Source organism: Nilaparvata lugens, chromosome 3 (assembly GCF_014356525.2).
Source record: "Nilaparvata lugens isolate BPH chromosome 3, ASM1435652v1, whole genome shotgun sequence".
In the NCBI taxonomy this organism is placed as follows: domain Eukaryota; kingdom Metazoa; phylum Arthropoda; class Insecta; order Hemiptera; family Delphacidae; genus Nilaparvata; species Nilaparvata lugens.
The window spans coordinates 35,536,005-35,555,131 of NC_052506.1; the positions used below are offsets into that span (position 1 = coordinate 35,536,005).

Sequence of the window (19,127 nt, forward strand, 5' to 3'; positions counted from 1 at the left end):
CCATACGGATTTGGTGTGAATCTCTTCTTAAAAAACCTTATTTTTCTATAAAAGTCTCTTGCATTATTCGTTGAACGATCTTATTCTGCTTTATCAATTAAACTATTTACAAACATTCATTTTCCTTCTTATTCGGTTCTCTATTTGATTCCATGTACCTGTCTTTATTCTCTGCTGTATCACTACTTAAAAGACCGGGATTAATTTAAAAATGACTGGAAGTTTTAGTGAAGTTGATGATGGAAAATTGATTGAAAATATTAGAGAATACAGGATTTTATTTGACCACAAGCATCAAGAATATAGAAATATAATCAAGAAAAATAAAATTTGGGAAAAGTCACGGCAGATAAAACTGTTGAGAGAGAAGAATAATTTTATCGTAGCCTTGGCTCAGGTTGGTGACATTGCAACCCAGCCGTGCAAACGAAAACTTTTCATCCGCAGTCGACCGCTGATTTTCAGCCATCTTGAAATTGAGCCCGACCCGGTCGCGGTTGACATAGGATAAGTTCGCATAAACGAAAACGTACCTTTAACCAGATCCTTTTATTTTCCTTTCGTTCTGTTACTTTCTGCTTCAATCATCTGTTCTCTGTTCTGCTATAATGCCAACAATTCAACAGTAAAATATTGAGAATTTTCCAAATGATTATTTCTTCAAGTCCTGGACTCGAATAAGTTGAGAACTGAACAGACCCCGGATTTTAGAAGATAAACCCGTGACTCAGAAAGTCGATTTAGAGCCGAGCGCTTATTTTAGTCCTAGATTCTGTAAGTCCTTATAGATCTTATAGAACTTATAGATCTCGAGCTCGGAAACCGGCCCTTAGTGTGCTCTTCCAGGTTTGGTTTGCTTGTACAAGCGTAATTTGGCTTATACAAATTCGCATGAAGAAGCGTGCTTGACATGCTTGCAGTTTTGTTAGTGGCCGGCCTAATCAGAGTGGGGTTGTATAAATTAGCTTGAGATGAGAAGTTTGACCTAAAGTTGTAGTATTGTTGTATAGAATAATATAGTATATGAATTATTTTTATTAACTCAATTATTATTCAATTATGATTACAGATACCCTGTATCAAGTTTCTCCTATCGACTCTTGGATCAGATGTTCAGTGACCCCTTATTCAACATAGAGGATCATAGTCCGAATCTTTATAGACGTGTACGTTGTTTGGAAAAAATACGTACTTTACGACTCCAGCTGTTCTATTTGAAAGATTTCCTTCTAACTTGTCGATTCGCTCACGAGTAAGTGTGCAGCACTATTTAAACAAAACAAATTGAGGCTCATATTCAAAACGATATCAAGTTTGACCTTGATCAAGTAAGTTCCAGCTGAGAACTGGTTTGATGAAGACGACTTGACAAAAAATAACCGTATTCAAAAGTGCTTACTTGAGATTTTACTTGAACATTCACGTTACTGCAAATGATAATCTCATTGGTTATCCATGCATTATCCAATAAATGAATAGATGAATGAATGAATGAATAAATACATAGATAAGGTACATTGGCATTCTAGATAAAACAAAAGCTTCTCATATGAGGCATAATACAAAATAAATTAATCCAAATAAGGTTTAAAGTTTACTTCAGTGAGTACGACTTTTGATAAAGATTTCAGTTCAAGTTGACTACTGATCTTCTCACTTGACTTAGTTCAAACTTGAAATCGTTTTAAATACGGGTATTAATACTAGTTATTGTAATGACTAGGTAATACATTGCGGCCCAGGCTTTGCATGTAAAAAATTAAGAAAAATAATATCTTTTCGTCTTACGGTATTGATAAGTCTTAAAGATGAAGATTGATTCGTCCGTCTCTGTTCATCCTTGTTTATCATTATTTGCTATTTGAAAGTATTGTTGATTAATCAATTTGGTCAATTATCAAGAAAAGTTCATAAAAACTACTTGTGATTATTCAATAATATTATTGCTCAGATTAAATCCAATAATGCCATTTTTTGTTCACTAATAAACTTTGACTGGAGTAATATTTTTTCATCATGTATAATGTCAATCAAATGTAGTCTTGGTAGAAGGTATTGTGATACAACATTATTGAATTATAGTATGAATTGAACAAGTTGACACTTGGTCATCCACCCGACGAAGTATCAACGTTGCTAAATTGTGAGAAACTCCTATTATCTCTGAAACAAAACATTTTCCAAGGTGTAGAAAATGTTATTTTATCTGGATGAAATGACTGGACATCGACTAACATATTCAATATTCATTAATACAAGAAAACTATGAGTCGGATGAAAAATATATAGAGTCCAATATAGAAGACACACATCCTCTGTAATTTCGATATAATATACACAATAACTTATAGTCAAGTCAATATAGACATGAAATATAGACTTGGACGATACAATTTTTCCATTTATTCCTAGATCTTCCACTCTTCCTAGTTCCTTCGACATCTAAGTGGTCAATCTTTTTTCCCCACATAATCGTCTTCCCTTCTTTCCACATGTCCGTACCATTGCAGTTTTTTCTTGTATTTTCTTTGATATTTCTGTAACCTTCATTCTGTTTCTTATTATTTCATTTCGTATTCTCTCCCTTCTAGTTAGGCCGCAACTCCACCTCAGCATCTCCATTTCAGTGACCTCCAGTCTAAATTCATGGGTTTTTTCAACTGCCCAGTTCTCCGCACCATATGTCAACGCGGGCCGTCCGACTGTCTTATAGATTCTCCCCTTTGGTTTTCCAGTTCTCAGCTATTTCCGCCAAATCCAGTCATAGGATAGAAAAATTCACTCCCTCTTTTTTTAGATTATAAAATGTCGAATAAAATGATAAAAGCATTCGGAGCTCTCTATCTTCAATGAGTTCCGAGCTAAGAGTTTTCAAAAATTAGTAAAATTTCTAAGGAAAAATATATTTTTATTAATTTTCGTTTCTAATTCACAATATTTTCCGACTGTCACGATTGAAAAGTATAATTTAAAATCCCTCTGGGTGTAATTTTGTGCTTCTACATCTTGAGACCAGGTAGAGCGCTCTATCTCATATAGATAGATATTGTTTCAAGGTACACCTGATAACAATGCTCCATGTATTTCGAAAAATACCTCATTTTCAGCTTTAACCATCATCACGACCTTTACTGTCCTTACATTGAGATTTCGAACATTGTTTATGAGATCATGTTATGATTATGATACACTTAAACTTAACATTTCAGGTTATGTCGTGATGGCGTGAGATTCGATGAAATGAACAGCTCAACTTCCCACTTGTTTCAGTTTGTCACGAAATGATCAAAATAGGCACTTGATGAACTGAGATGAGGAACTTAGACCCCCTCTTCTTAGAGAAATTATATTGAAAAATAATCTTTGCAAATTTTGATTTTTTTAAAAGAATTTTATCCCAACTTTTTAACCCGAAAACGTTTTAATCACTACTGTGATATCGGGAATGATAAACATACAAATCTGTAGTTAAATTCGAAATTCGTGAAAGTATCAGTTTCACACAATTTAGCAAAGTTGATATTTTAGCCAAGTCTTAACTTGTTCGATCTTTAAATTTCATCGCCTTCAATAACCAAAGAATTATTTTAATTCTTTAAATAATTATTTTAATTCATTCTCTTCCGTTAAAATGCCAATTACTCTCAAGATGTTCTTTCTCTTAGTATTCAATGTTTTGATTTGTACAGTTTGGCGAAATCACTGGAAAGTGAACCTCCCTACATTTTGATGGAGCCTGATGTCTATTCTCTGCAGGATCTCATTTCATCCAAATCAGGTGAACTGGGAGAAAGACTGAAAGAACTCGTCAGCAATGCTACTGCTCATGTTAAAAGTTGCCAGGTGAGTCTTCAATAATCAACATTGTTCTCAACTTTTTTGGGGGTTTTGCCTCATAAATGTGCCCATCCTACCTGACTCCTGCGTTCTTCCTGAAGGATCAGTTTTATATATTTACAGGAAGGTAGTAGTGAAAACACTTGATTGCACTTCACGTTGCGTTGTTTAAAGGCACTTTCCGTAACTGATCATCCTTTGCCAGTTACAGACTCCAGTGTCACATCTAACATCGCTCATTACAGTAATGTTAGATACTAAGTAAATTAAGTGAAGTTTAGTGAAGTGTCAACATGAATTTCAGCAGTATCAGTGCATATTTTAATATCATAGTTTTTCTAGTTTCTAGTCAATTTACTACCAAGTCGAGTATGAACATTAGATTTGAACTACTAAAAAATACATTTTCATCTTCCAATTGTACAGTGATATCAATATTAGCGATCTTTCGCGTTAATACTTAATCAGTCAATTTAATATGCTAATGAATTTAATGAAAATTTTGAATATTCGGGTGATAGAATAATGAAGACGACACCAGATATATTTGACTTGATTTCAAAACGATCGCAAAGGCTCTCTGGGCTGCATATGTTGAAGTGAAGAAGCTTAATTCTTTTATTGTATATAACTGTTACTAGTACTAGGACTAAAAATCAGTTTTATCTATCCTAAATTAATACTTCATTTTTAATAGTCATTTTTCTTAAACTTTGGGTGTCGTCCATTGTGATACACCGGTTATATTGTGTCAAAGTGTGTGCGTAACATATGTGGAATAGTATACTGATTGGAATATTATAGGTATCTGTGATGAAAAACCTCTGCATTCTAGGCTTTATTGATCAGTAATGAATTCATAACAGATTCAAAATTAGAATAAATAGTTCAACATCTGATAACAGAAACATAAGAAGAAAAACACTAGTCATATGATGATTCAATATCATCACATTCTTCCCGTCTTTAGGAATTCAATGAATAGTCTTTCAAATAAGAAGGCATTTTGCGCTCTCTATGAGATCTTCGCAGGGTGCCATCAGGAGGCTCTTCTTCATCACTGAGGGGGAATCCTGTATTTGTTTCATCTTGATTTTCATGATAATTTTCTTGATTGTTCTCAGGCTCTGCGTGATCACTAAGGCTTGATCCTGCATTTGTATCATCTTGATTTTTATCGTTATCTTCTTGAATGCTCTCTTCTCCTCGAGGGGCAAGGTTTTTCAATGATACAGTTGTCTCTCTTCCATCACTAAGCCGTACCTTGGCATATTGTGGGTTGATTTGAAGAATATCCACCTCCTCGACCAATGGATCGAATTTACTTCTTCGTATAGGTACTTTCATTAGGACTTTGTTTGAAGGGGCAAGCCAGGTTGGAAGTGCTATACCATTAGATGATTGTCTATAGTGTCGGAACATCCTATCATGTGGCGTCTCATTAGTAGCCGTGCACAATAGGGATCGAATAGAATGTAGAGAATCTGGGAGCACAGATTCCCAATCAGATACATCCAAATTTCTATGCTTCAATGTAAGAGACACTGTGCGCCAAATTGTACCATTTTCTCGTTCGATTTGGCCATTTCCTGGTGCGTTATAAGGTGATGACATGGAAGTGGCTACTCCTCGATTATGAAGGAATTCCTGCAGCTCTCTGGATTTGAAAGAGGTTCCATTGTCAGTATGTACATAAGAAGGTAAACCAAATGTGGTAAACAAGTTCACAAGGCACTGAATTACAGTTGATGAATTCATATTCGGACAAGGGTATGCAAACGGAAACCTAGAGTACTCATCAATTATTGTCAACAAATATTTGTTTTTAGTTTTTGATGGAAGAGGACCCTTGAAGTCCATGCTTAATCTTTCAAATGGATGTGTCGCCTTTATGAGAGTAGATTTCAATTTCTTGAAAAATTGAGGTTTTATGGCATTACATGTTTGACATGAAGAAGTCATTTTTCTGACATCCTCAACTGAATAGGGTAAATTATGAGTTCTTACCCAATGAATCATTCTGGTCACTCCAGGGTGACACAAGTCACAGTGTAGGGAGTGTAATTTATCGGTTTGAGTTGCATTACACACTCTGGAAAGTGCATCTGCTACTTGGTTGTCCTTTCCTGGTCTGTAAATTATTTCGTAATTGTAGCATGACATCTCCAATCGCCATCGTTGTATTTTTTCATTTTTTATTTTATTTTGATGAGTCATATCAAACATGAATGATACAGAGCGCTGGTCAGTGATAATTTTGAAGAATCTTCCAAGTAAGAAATGTCTCCACTTTTTAAGAGCACACACAATAGCAAAAGCCTCTTTTTCAATGGATGAATGTTTACGCTCACTATCATTCAGCTTCTGAGAAAAGAATGCTACTGGACGTCCACACTGTGATAGGACAGCTGAAATTGAAAAATCAGATGCATCTGTTTCAACCACAAAAGGTTCAAAGTCGTCAATTGTACTAACTACTGCCTTAGAAATCTCAGTTTTGAGTTGATTGAAGTCAGCTATAGCTTCAGAAGTCAAAGGAAAGGTCTTTGCTGTAAGAAGCCGTTTAGCTTTATCTGAATAATTGGATATCCATTTGGAATAGTGTGCAAACATTCCAATTGTTCGCTCAAGAGCCTTTCTATTATCTGGGGGTGGAAGATTGAGCAATGGTTTCAGACGTTCAGGGTCAGGAGAAATTGTCCCATTTTCAATTTTATAGCCAAGCAAGCTTATTGAAGTAAGTGAATATTTGCTTTTTTCAGTATTGATTGTAAAATTATATTTTTGTACTGCATCTAAGAATTTTTTGAGATTCAAATCATGTTCCTTCTGATTCTTACCACATATTGTCACATCATCCAGGTATGCATACGTTTTTTCAAGTTTTTCATTATTAATAACATTATCAATGACTCGCTGAAAAGTGGGTACACCATCTGTCAGACCAAAAGCAAGCCTTCGAAATTGATACAAACGGCCACATGCCTCAAATGCAGTGAAAGGTCGATCTTTTTCTCGTAGGGGTACCTGGTGGTAAGCGCTTTTCAAGTCAATAGTGGTGAATACAGAGTTTTTTGAGACCTTAGAAACATATCTTCAAGACTAGGGAGGGGATATGCGTCAAGATGTGTGTATCGGTTAATAGTTTGAGAATAGTCTATTACCATTCGCTTTTTGTGATTTTCGTTCTTCACTACAAATGCTTGAGCTCTCCAGGGAGACCTGCTTTCTTCAATAATTCCATCAGCTAGCAGTTTCTCAATTTCTTTCTCCATGAAACTAGTGTCTTCAAGAGAATGCTTTCGGGATTTAGTAATTATAGTTTAATGTCTTTAGTTAAAAACTCAAAAAGTGGTGGAGGTTCTATCTTTGCTGGAGCCAGATAATTGATAGTCAATGGGGGTTTAGTTCCTCCAAATGAAACTCTAAGTTCAGAGTGTTGATTAAGTAAGTCATGTCCTACAATAACATTAGCACACAAATCAGGCAATACACTGAATTTTGTTTTGGGGTAATGTTGACCTGAAAATTCTAAATGAGCTACACAATAAAAGGAAATGTTCTTTCTTAGTGATGTTGAAGCCATGGACACTGCACCAGTTGTAGGGTACATTTCAAGTCCACATTTTTTAGCAAAACAGTGTGAAATAAATGTTTCAGAGCTTCCTGTATCTATCAAAGCAGAAGTAGGAATGTTGTTTACCTGAGCTTGTACTGTAGCATTTTCAAGAACAGTAGAGGCTGCAATAAGCGCCGAAGATGAAGAAGTTTTAGTAGATTTGCAGACATTTTTCCAATGACCTATTTTCTGGCATTTTTGCATGAGTCATTTAGTGCAGGGCACTGCTGACGTGTTTTATGTCGCTGACGACCACAAAAATAACATTTTTGAAAACTTGAGCTTCCAGTTTTTACAGCTGACAAATTTGTTTCTTTACATGAATTTTCTGAAGAATTATTTGAAGTGGCATTAAGAGTTATTTCAGAAGAGTAAGAAGCTGATTGATTTCTGGCAGATTCCAAGGCACGTGCTTTTTCAATAGCTTCATCAAGAGTTAGCTTGTCAAACTCCAAAAGTCTCAGTTTTATCTATCCTAAATTAATACTTCAAGTCATTTTTCTTAAACTTTGGGTGTCGTCCATTGTGATACACCGGTTATATTGTGTCAAAGTGTGTGTAACGTAACATATGTGGAATAGTATACTGATTGGAATATTATAGGTATCAAAGCGGTTCTCGTTTTGTTTCACAGTTATGCCAAGTTCGAGGCTTCGTTTGCGAGGTATGCAGATCTCAAGAAGTTATTTATCCGTGGGAGCTGGAGAGAGTTGTGAGGTGCATGAAATGTGGCAGCTGTTTCCACAGCAACTGCTATTCGCCGAAACTGGACTGTCCGCGTTGTTTGAGGATCCTGCAGCGTGCAGCGAGCAGCGTGCAGCGACAGCAACAGCAACACACCAAGTAACTCATTAATCGTGATATAGGTAGGTCAGTCATTAATAGGTAGTAAGTTGTTATTAATGGCATTGCAAAGCGATGTTTTCAATCAGACAAATCACGCACTATTCAGACATTTATTTTGTAACTGAAACTGCACTTGAAAAATCTCTATTCTATTAGTAGACATTATAAAATACTATCTCACTTTGAAGAACTATTGTTAGCTCGAATGAACTCAATAACTCAGTTCATTATTGAATTTTATTTTTATAATAATAAACTAGTGAGTTTAGAGTAATAGGTTAATACATAATTTATTAGAAATATGTGCGGGCCAAAATAGTTGAATTGTAAACTGTATATGTATAGGGATATGGAATTATGTTACCCTTATAGAATCTCATCATCTCAATTTGAGAATAATGATAAAATGTTATCATTTATTGGACCTCTATCTAAATAACCTTTATAGGCATAGGCCTACTAATTATGTTTACTAACTGTGATAATCAATTATATAAAAAATGTTGTGTATCAGCTATTGATAATCTAGAATATCGAAAAAATAAAATCAACTCAATGTAAACTTGAGGGCTGTAGGCTAGCAATGATTGCTAGGAACGATATAAAACAAGTAAGGTTTGGTTGTTGAACATCTAGAATAGTTTTGATTGTTTCATGTTATTGATTACTAGATAACCAAAGCTTACTCTTATCAAAGCTTGCTTCTTAAGAATTGTTTATAAATGAGTAACCCTTTGAGTAAATGAGTAATGCCAATTTTGTTGAAATTCTTGTTCACTCAACATTTGTACAAGTCTCGAACTCATTAGCCATTGTAACCATTAGCAAAGGTCAAGTGGTACCGTATACCAAAAGGGTGTGTAATTACATAAAACTCCTGCTTCATCTTTCATTTCCGAGATACAGTATTGTTTGAACAGAAATACTTCCCCTTAATAGCATGTTATTATTCCAGTCTCTGTGGATTGGCCTCCAAGATCTTGTGATTTAACACCGCTAGACCACTTTCTGTGGGGCTATGCTTTTTGAGTCATTGGTTTATGCGGATAAGCCACAAAGGTTATTGCCGATACAAGGACTCAAATGTTGGAAAAAGTAATAGGAAATTGGACGCCTTGGTTGTACTACATCGAGGTGGTCATATGTCACAAATCATACTCAAAATATAATGATTCATGATTATCTTTAGTTAAAAAAAAAAATTATGTCATTCGAATAATCCATTGTTGTTCTATTGCACTTTGATAAAGTTGTTCTATACCTCTAAAAAACAATCGTTATATTAAATTTATTGATAAGTAGTTGTTACTGCTAAGCAATTGCTCTTAACACATTAGTATTAAGCATTTCCTCTTATTATAGGAAAAAGAAAGGTGATACTCTGTAGCCGCTCAAACTATTTTAGGGAGCTTTTGAAACAAACCCCCTGCCAACAGCCCATAGTTTCCATGGAAAATTCGAGGTTTTGGGAGGTACAGACCCTTGTAGACTTCATGTACAAGGGTGAAGTCAATCTGCCCGAGGATCGCTTCCCTGCTCTCCTTGATGCTGCCGAGGCCTTCCAAATCAAGGGAAATATGACCGTTTACATCTAGAGCATCCTGTTTATCCTTTATTTTTTCACCTTGAGCTTGACGACTTCGCCAATAATATGTTCTTCATAAAAATCTTTTCCCAACTTCTTCTTTTAATAAGCATAACATAAATCGCACCTGCCTTTTCATGGTATGAAAACTTTTATATTCAAACTATCAACAGTTCGTTTAAACTATTTTCTTCCAAGAGGAACCTTATTTGAGTTTGCACAAAGAGAACTGTATATTTCATAGAAGTGGGCCATGAATCTTATATCTGTTTGTAAATACAATTTGTTTGACGATTTTCGGCAATAATGCGAGGGAAGCTTAGGTAATGCCTCCAAAAAATTTCAAAGAAACAATTCCTTATGACCACGAGCTTTCGTTGACTGGCGGCCAGTCACTGGCCAGCATAACAATCTGTTTTTCAAGTATTGTGCTGGTCAGTTGGGAGTTCTATGTCATTTTCATTGAAAACTGTGTTATCAGTTGGCAGTTTTTTCGTTGCATTCAAGTTATTTTCAATCCAATATCGAACCTCGTTGTCTGTGAGACAAGGGTGCTCAGAAATTTATTTTGTCCCCCGAAAGTGTTCGAATATAGAGTCACTCTAGTTAGTTTTGGAGGAAGACTCAATAATCAAATCAAATCATTAATTGTCAAAAACACAAAGTTTCACAACATACAACGTCTATACAATTTACAACAGTAACCTACAATATTCAGATCATGATTATAAAACATGAAATCAGTCATTAAAATTGATATAAACGAATTCATGTACATTATATAGGCACCTCTTCATCAAAAAAATTTTCAAATACTTTTCAAAACAGTGGAATTCCATTGTTTTCACATTCTTGGGAAGAAAATTAAAAAGCCTGATTGACATACACTTCTAGTTCTTCTGAGAGGAAGTATAGTTGCACTTTTTGATTCTTGAGTTATTTTTCTCTCGTGTATCGTAGTTATGTACATTGCGATAACTTTGTAAATACAAGTGGCAATTTGTCTCCCACCTCAACACCTTCAGCCTCATGCCACATGAAGCATGTAACATCACCTGATCCAAGCTCATGCATTGTTAGATTGGAAGTCCATAGTTGCCTTTTATAAAAAGAAACAGAAGTGTTTAAGAAAGGCGTTGGCAAGCATTGCTGCATGTCACATGTGAAACAACATAAATTTTTGCTAATTCTTTATCATGAAATTTTGCATTATAAGCCGTGTCTGCTTCGTTGTGATGCGCATTCATTTCCTCAATAATGGAGGAATTCTTCATCACCAGCTAATTTTTTTTATCTCTAAAATCTGAAATGTGTGACGTGTCAACTCTTAGATGTTTGAATGAAATGTTCATTTCCTGGAATACTTTGGAATACCCTCTTCTTGAGACTAGGTCACGGTGTCCTTCACAATATAGGTCATACATAGTTAGCGGGTTGAGATACTTCCATCAATTGAAATATTTTTATCAAGTGAAATAATGTTTGAATAAACGGTTTACATGGTTCACTAGGGGTTCAAATCTAGCACAAGGGTTGTAATTTGGTTCGCCAGCTTTAGTGAGATTAGTGGTGTCAACCAAATGTAAAAATTGAAGAATTGCCTGGAATCTGTTTCTGGTAAACATTTTCGAGAAATATGGGATGTGCTGGAAAGAGCTTTGTCCACCAATAACTATTATATTGTTGGCTGTTTTCCAGTCCCATATTTATCAGGACAGCAATAAAAGCCTGAATCTCCAATAAACTGACAGGCTTCCAAACTTTTGCATGGCTATTGGGTTTTAGAGAGTCTTGATTGTTTGAAAGGAAATTTCTGGCATACTGGTTTGTATACTCGTACTCTACAAAAGTTTCTGATAATGCTTGTGTGAGAAATAATTGTCAGTATGTAATGATAGGAGAGTTTCTTGGGGTGGTGTATGTTTGATTCCAGGAACTTTTTCAAAATCAAATGTCTTTTGAACCCCTGATCATTGTCTTCATCGACATCTACCCACCCAGAACCATCCTCTGCATCATTTTCGGAACTTGATTGATTAGATGTGTCTCTAGGTATTTTCCCAGGTCTTCCTCCAGGTCTAGATCTATTTGGCGGTGAAGGAGGATGTCAATGCAGGGGGTTGAGTAAAATTGCCATGTGTTGGTGCTAGTTCACGTTTACCTAATATGGAATGAGAAGGGCAGGGTTGATCATCAGGAAGATAATATGGGTCGTTATCTGTATCATCACGAAAAATATCACTGCTCTCATCTTCACTTTCGATATTTTCAATCTCGGACAAAACCATCACTGACATAGTCATCTTCAAGAAGTTGTCGTACTGTCCCTCCACTAACTGGCAACGTTTCTCTTTTTCTGTTCATATTAAAACAAAAAAGATGAACATTTGAAGAAATAAAACTGATAAAAAGTAAATAAAACTAAGTAAGTAAAAGTGAAAACCAAGTCTTATGAAAAATAACAACACGCACTAACATAACCACAAAAACACACTCAACATTTGCAACATTCGGTACTCAACATTTGAGTATTGATATATCGACTTTAGAAACGACATATCAGATTGATGTTTCTGTTATAGAACAGATCTTTCTCGATGTTGTAGTACAAAATCAATCTGATTGATCGATACATGGGAGAAGAAAAAAATGAAGAGACGTCCTTATAAGAGTACGCTGGCACTCTATGCAGAAACAGGCAGCGTCCTTTTAAAAGTATGATGAGATCAGATGATTGTATCAAAAGTTATGGGCGTTTGAAATATTGATTCTTGAGGTGTCCTTATGCGCGCGCGCCTCTCCACTAAATTAAGTGCATCCAACATGTGATTCTCATAGAACTTTATCTTATGAACTTATATCATTGTGCGAAATCTCAATGTGATGACAATGGTAGTTGGTTATGATGGTTGAAGCTGAAACATCAGTGTTTTACTAAATACAAGGAGCATTGTTGTCACGTGTACCTGGAAATCTATAAGAGATAGAGTGCTCTACCTGGCCTTAGATTGTAGAGCACAAAATTACTCCAAGATGGATTTTCAATTAAACATTTTAATGCTAACAATCGGAAGATATTGTTAATCAAAAACTAAGAGACATCAAAATTGATTTTTCAAATTTGGCTCATTTTTGAAAAATTTTAACTTAGTGCTCAGTGCTTGAAAGCAGAGAAAGGTCGGGAGAAAATACTATGCTACTTTGACTTATCAATCGCATGAAATTAGTAATCCACTCGACAGCTGATTTATGAAGAATAATTCTATTGTCAGATTTTTGTGTATTATTGGCTTATGAGGCACCTAGAGGTAAAGGGGTACAAGCGACAAAATGTTTGTTTTGAGTAAACTTCATTCAAAGTTGACCCTTGAATGTAATTGCAATGATTATTTTAGACTGGTTCTTTTTCTTCAGCTGAAATCTTTAGAGTTTTATAATTTATTTTATGCAAAAAATTATAATAATATACAATTATATTGCTTTTATATCCATTTCAATGTTACCTTGCAGAACTTGTACCCCTTCACCTCTAAGAAATTTTATAGAAACAGGAATAATGAAAAAGTACATAGATAAAAGTACTGTTTATTTCATTATAGTAGTATATAAGAGGTACAAAAGGATTAAATAGACGCATAAATGATGATGAAGGAATAATATATTACAGTTATAGTCAATTGAATCAAGTATCTGTGTCATAGTTGCGATCTAAATCATCAGTTTCATTCACTTCTTCGTCTTCTCCTCCTCTGATGCCCAACTGATGTGATGGTTCACCATCATGACGAAGATTCTTGAAGAATTCGTGGTGATTTGGAGGCACGTACTGCAGTAGCTGTTGTAGATTTGTATACTTAGCATGCTTGATGCGAGGTCTTCTATCACTTGACACAGGTAGGAGATTTGGCAGGGTGGTTGATTTTCTCCCAGCGCGAGCTGACTTCATAGCAATCTCACTAAACTCTTCAATTTCACTCCCAGCTGTCTTCTTATAAAATAGGGTGAATGTCCATCCTTGCATACCTTGTATTCCGCTCACAGTTTTCCTGAAGAATGGTTTGAGAATATCAATGTCCACAAAATCTTCATTTTTCATTTGGATTGTAATGAATTTCCTAGCAAGCTCCATCCAATGTTGAGGTACATAGAGATCCCTTTTTGTCTCTTTCATTTTTGTCTCTATCAAACCGAAATCTTGGTCGCATTCATTAAAGGAATGGCCACTTACAAAAAAGCGGTGATCTACCGTTTCAATATTCGTGTTGCTGACAATATACAGCCAAAATGTTACTGTGTAGTGGCTCTTATTCTGGCCACCACAGTTATCACTGAATGCTGTAATGTGTTTGACAGAAGAAGGTAGGCTTTTGATGAATTTGAGTAAACAGGATGATATTTCCTGACAACCACGAGATGCCTGGTCCTCATGCCACATTAAGAGTTGACATAAAGAGTAAAGAAATGTGCTGTTCCGGTATTTAAGTTGTGGATAGCCAGGTTATAGGTCCACAGCTGCCTCAGGTAATAGGCTTTGGAAGTGGATACACTTGGAGTTGGCATAATAATAATAATAGCTTTATTTACATTCTTGAAAGAACAAAAGCCTCTCTTATGAGGTATATATGTGGTTGGCAACAAATACAATTTCACATTAATTTAAATTATAAAATTTTTCACTTTTCAATTCAGAGTGTCAATAATTTTTGCCCATCTTCTCCTGTCTCTAGCTTCGGTCAGCCACAAATCTCCAACTCGTTGTGAAAGTTCATCCCTCCACCGGAGTGCTGGTCGTCCCCTTCATCTGGTCCTGTCCCGTGGTATCCATTCCGTGAATGTCTTCGCCCATCTGTCAGCTTCCATCCTTGCCACGTGACCGGCCCATCTCCACTTGATTAGATGAGCTTCCCGTTGCAGATACTTCACATTGATCATTTTCAAAATTTACGTGTTTTTAACTCTCTAAGCCCGAGTATACTAAAGCTTACTAAACTTAGTTTTGAGAAAAACAAAAAAAAAACTGTCTCACTTGAAAACACACAGGAATAAAATCAATCAATTTTTTTATTCTGTAGGAAAGAAATCACACAATTAAATGTTGTTGGAAGAATTTGATTTTTTTTTTCATTTTGGGATAAAAAAGTTTTTTCTTAGTTGACTGAAGCCCTTTTTGCATGAAGCCCTTTATGCATGTAAAATTTTTTTTAATACTACTTCAACACTCTTTTTACACACTTAAGTGACTAAATATTGCAATTTGACTCTTTTTGGCCACTGAAAAGCAGTACTATGAACAGAAAAGGATTTTTGACAAAAAAAAAAAACAAAAAAAAAATACAGTTAAGGCTGCTTATAGAGTTTTAATGTGAAAAACAGTGAAATTAAATTGTTAAAAAAAAATTAATCTAAAATCCTCTCAATCATCTTGAACTCTTGGATCTAGTTGCTCCACTGTGGGCCAGTCCATGATTGTTTGATAAAACTTCATGTGTTCATGGGGAATGTACGGTAAAAGATCCCTGACATCATTGAGTTTGGCCCTCTTGATTGGAACTTTACCGTCTTGATAAGCTGCGGCTGGTGGCAAAGTTGGCTTCAGGTTTGCATCCTTGCACATTTTGAAAGAGTGACTAACCATACTGTCAATTGTTTTCATGGCATATATTGTACCACATTTATCTTCATTGTAACTCAATTGTTTATAGCTGCTTATTTCAAAATGTATTTTATTGGCACGGATTTTTTTAGTGTTTCCTGGGAGATGCAACTTTTTTATAGTAGGTTGGCCACAAAGCTTTAAAATACAAAATATCCTCACTTTCAACTTCCTTCACAATAAACTTTTGGTTGTCACCAGGCTTGGTGCTGCTATTTTCTATTAGATCTCGAATTTCACCAACGGTATAAATTCTGTCAAACTTTTTTATATGGCGTTTAATGGTGGCAAAATCCCTATCACAAGGTAGAAAAGAATGCCCCCTTTGAGGAAAGTACATGGTGACTTTTTTAAAGCGACCTTTGGTTCTTGCTGTTTTCTTCACGTTTCTCTTCCACTCTGAATCTTGCCTTTTCCTCTTCCTTCCAACAACAACGTTGGATTCATCATTGTCTTCCTCGCTACTACTCATAATGGCTAAAAAATAACAATTATCTATAAAAAATATGAAAAGTTTGATTTTAAAAAACTTTGTTTTTGGACCAGACCACAATAATCAAAAAGATTACAAAGAGTATAACCTCAAAACAAAACGTGAATAATAATATAATCGAAGTAGAACAGAATAGCAGCTGTCTATTATTCAATCAGCTGCTCAGCAGAAATTTTATTACTGTGCAAAAAGGGCTTCAGTCACTGACTGAAGCCCTTTCTGCATTGAATGTTAGAAGTTGGCTGCTGATTTGACAACATTAGAGCAGTCAGACTGAATTCCTTCTTGCATAGAACTATGAAGCCACCATCTAAAACCATAATTCCATCCTTAACTCAATTTGGTATTTTTGATGACTGAAGCCCTTTTTGCATGAATCGATTCACTTCTTGACATTTTTGTCTGAGTTGTCTCTAATCTTTTGTCAAGTTCAGCTGTCAGTGTCCAAGTTTGAGCCCACACAACAGTGATGGATAGACACATTTTCTGAGGGCTTTCGCTTTTAATTCATTCGAGAAGTCTCCTTTGAATATTTTCCTTAGGATCCAATACTTCTTCCATCCCTTGTTAATTCTTTGCTTTATCTCCTTTCCTGTTCGATTCTCAAAAGATAGAAGTTGACACAGGTACTCATATTCATCCACATAGCCTATCGACCCAGCAGTGACCTCAATCCTCTTCTTGCTAGAGTTGGTCATAACTCTTGTCTTATTTGCATTCAGATTCAAACCCATTCGTTCACTTGCATCTATGAGTTCGTTTAACATTTCTCTCATCTCTTCAGCATTTTTTCCAATCAACATAACGTCATCTGCGAATCTTAGGTTTGACAGCTGATATCCATTCACGCATTCCTCTGTTTTCCCAACTCAGTCTTCTAAAAACATATTCCAAACAGCAATTAAAAATAATTGGTGAGAGTGGGCACCCCTGTTTTAAACCTCTTTCTCCTTGATGATCCTTCCTTTCCGCTCAAGCTCGATATAGACCTCATAATTTGTGTACAAACTTCTCAATATCTCAATATAGCCAGTCTCTATGCCCGATTCTCTCAATGCCTTCCACATTTGACCGTGGTTGATACAATCAAATGCTTTATGAAAGTCCACAAATCCAAGGTATAAGGGAATCTTATACTCTATGCTTTTTTCGATGAGTTGATTGGCGGCTTGTAATTGGTCAGCTGTCGAGTATCCAGGTCTAAATCCAGCCTGTTCTGTGGGGTGATTTTCGTAGATCTTGCTTATTACTCGGTTTTTATTACTGATGCGAATATTTTGTAGATGGTTGATGTCAATGTAATAGGCCTGTAGTTTCTTATATCTGTACGAGAACCTTTTTTGAACAGAATTATAATTTTACTTCTCCTCCAATCTGTAGGCACTGTCCTCTCCACCATAATTTTATTGAAGAGTTGTTTCAATGGTCGAAGTAGCTCATCGATTGCGGAAATTATAACTTCATTTGTAATACCGTCATCTCCTGGAGCTTTGTTCTTTTTCAAGCGTTTAATAGCATGTCTTATTTCTTCTTGTAATATATCTGGTACTTGATGATCTGCTATATGCTCTGTGACGTTTGTTTCCTCCTCTTGTCCTTCGTCATTTCTTTCTTCATATAGCTCCTCATAGAATGCTGATACCTGTTCTCCTATTCCCCATCTATCCGATATTGTTCCTTCTTCTGTCTCTAGTTTTGGGATCCACCTCTTCTTTACGGTATTTATGAGCTTCTGAACACTTTTAGTCGATTCTGTAGAATTCATTCAATCCTGCGCCCTGTTGGTTCACTCTGTTTGTTTTCCTTGCTGCCTCTTCAATGGATTTAACAATTGAGTTGGCATAGTCTTTTGTAAATCAAAGACAATAGCCACTTGACTATCAGCATTCAATTTCAGAAATGTGTCTTTTGCTGATCTTATAGCATCTGCTTTACGCAAGTGAAGTTATTTTTCTACTAGTGCTGTAGCCTTCAGCTTCACCATGGTCTATTTTTATCTGCAATTTATCGCTTCTTTCGCAGGTGTCTGTGCTAGGCTTCTTGAAGCTGAGATTGAACTGAGTGATGAAAATATTTCTTTAAAGCTTTCCTTCACAGGCTGTACTTGTTTTTCTTCCCTACAATAGTCAACATAGAGTTTATAAATTTCTTTCAAAGTCAAAGTCGGCGGTAGGTACTTTCTAATTGGAGTCTTTCTAGAGTAATGACTTTTATAGCGAGGAAAAATTATTAATATGCTCTTTTATGATTTCAATTTCCTCGTTAGAGATTTTATTGGGAGGTTCCTTCTCTCCTATACTGTCTTTGAATGCAATGCCTGATTTATTTTTCTTCATGTTTTCAACTACATTTTGCAAACGCTTGTTAGAGACATCAAGTGTTTTAATAAAAAACTCTTTACATACTCTGTAATCCCCCAGATGATAGATACAAGTGACCCTTTTCACAAGTGTTACTTTTGGGAGCCCTGAACCCAAAATTTGTTTCCCTAAAAAACTTGTGGTAAGGTTTATAGTTCATTTTAAGAGGTTTTCCCACTTTTTCCATGAGAAATTTATGAAATTCCTCAAAAATATCTTTAACGTTCAAGTCCAGATTGTCAAAGTACAGGCGATTAGTTTTATTCTGGCAGTAGTGAGAGAGCCTGTTAGGTATGTTTTTAAATGCTCCATTGCTTGCTCCCACACTGGAACTGGAAGTTTGTTTGGGTTTGGTGCCTTTCCCCTTCTCTCTTTGAATGTTTCTCCACTAGTAATCTTCTGTTGTATAACGCGAACTCTTTTTTCTGATACTTTGATTAAATTCATCAGAATCTTGCGACACACTTTTATCTCCAACCCTTGTTTAGCCATGGAGAAGTTCCAAAACGATTCTTTTTTCAATTTTGGATTCACTGTTTTGGTTTTTTGCTCCATTTTTTCCATACATTTAGATATAAAGGCATCCTGCAATTTCTTGCTACTAAGCTCATGAAAATTGTCAAAAATATTTCTTTGCTCACAGTTCTCAAACTTCTGATAGCATTTTTCAAAACAACACTCTTGAACAAGCTTGTTTGTCTTTTTGGATACATACAACAAAACTGTGTTCTTTT

At 35.6% G+C, this 19,127-nt stretch overlaps 1 protein-coding gene across 3 annotated transcripts in view; it reads left to right on the forward strand.

The window, feature by feature from the left end:
- LOC111054780 (run domain Beclin-1-interacting and cysteine-rich domain-containing protein) overlaps positions 1 to 16,009 on the forward strand; it is a 41,051-nt gene extending 25,042 nt beyond the window's left edge. For 2 of the 3 annotated variants that reach the window (XM_039423637.1, XM_039423639.1), the window contains 3 exons: positions 1,070 to 1,252; positions 3,690 to 3,843; positions 8,091 to 11,002. In XM_039423637.1, coding sequence (XP_039279571.1) covers positions 1,070 to 1,252; positions 3,690 to 3,843; positions 8,091 to 8,303 — 550 coding nt within the window. In that variant the 3' untranslated portion in view covers positions 8,304 to 11,002. Of the gene's footprint in view, positions 1 to 1,069; positions 1,253 to 3,689; positions 3,844 to 8,090; positions 11,003 to 14,614 lie in introns of those variants that run through there. The other variant, XM_039423638.1, reaches the window with a different exon arrangement.
- Positions 16,010 to 19,127: the final 3,118 nt, after the last annotated feature.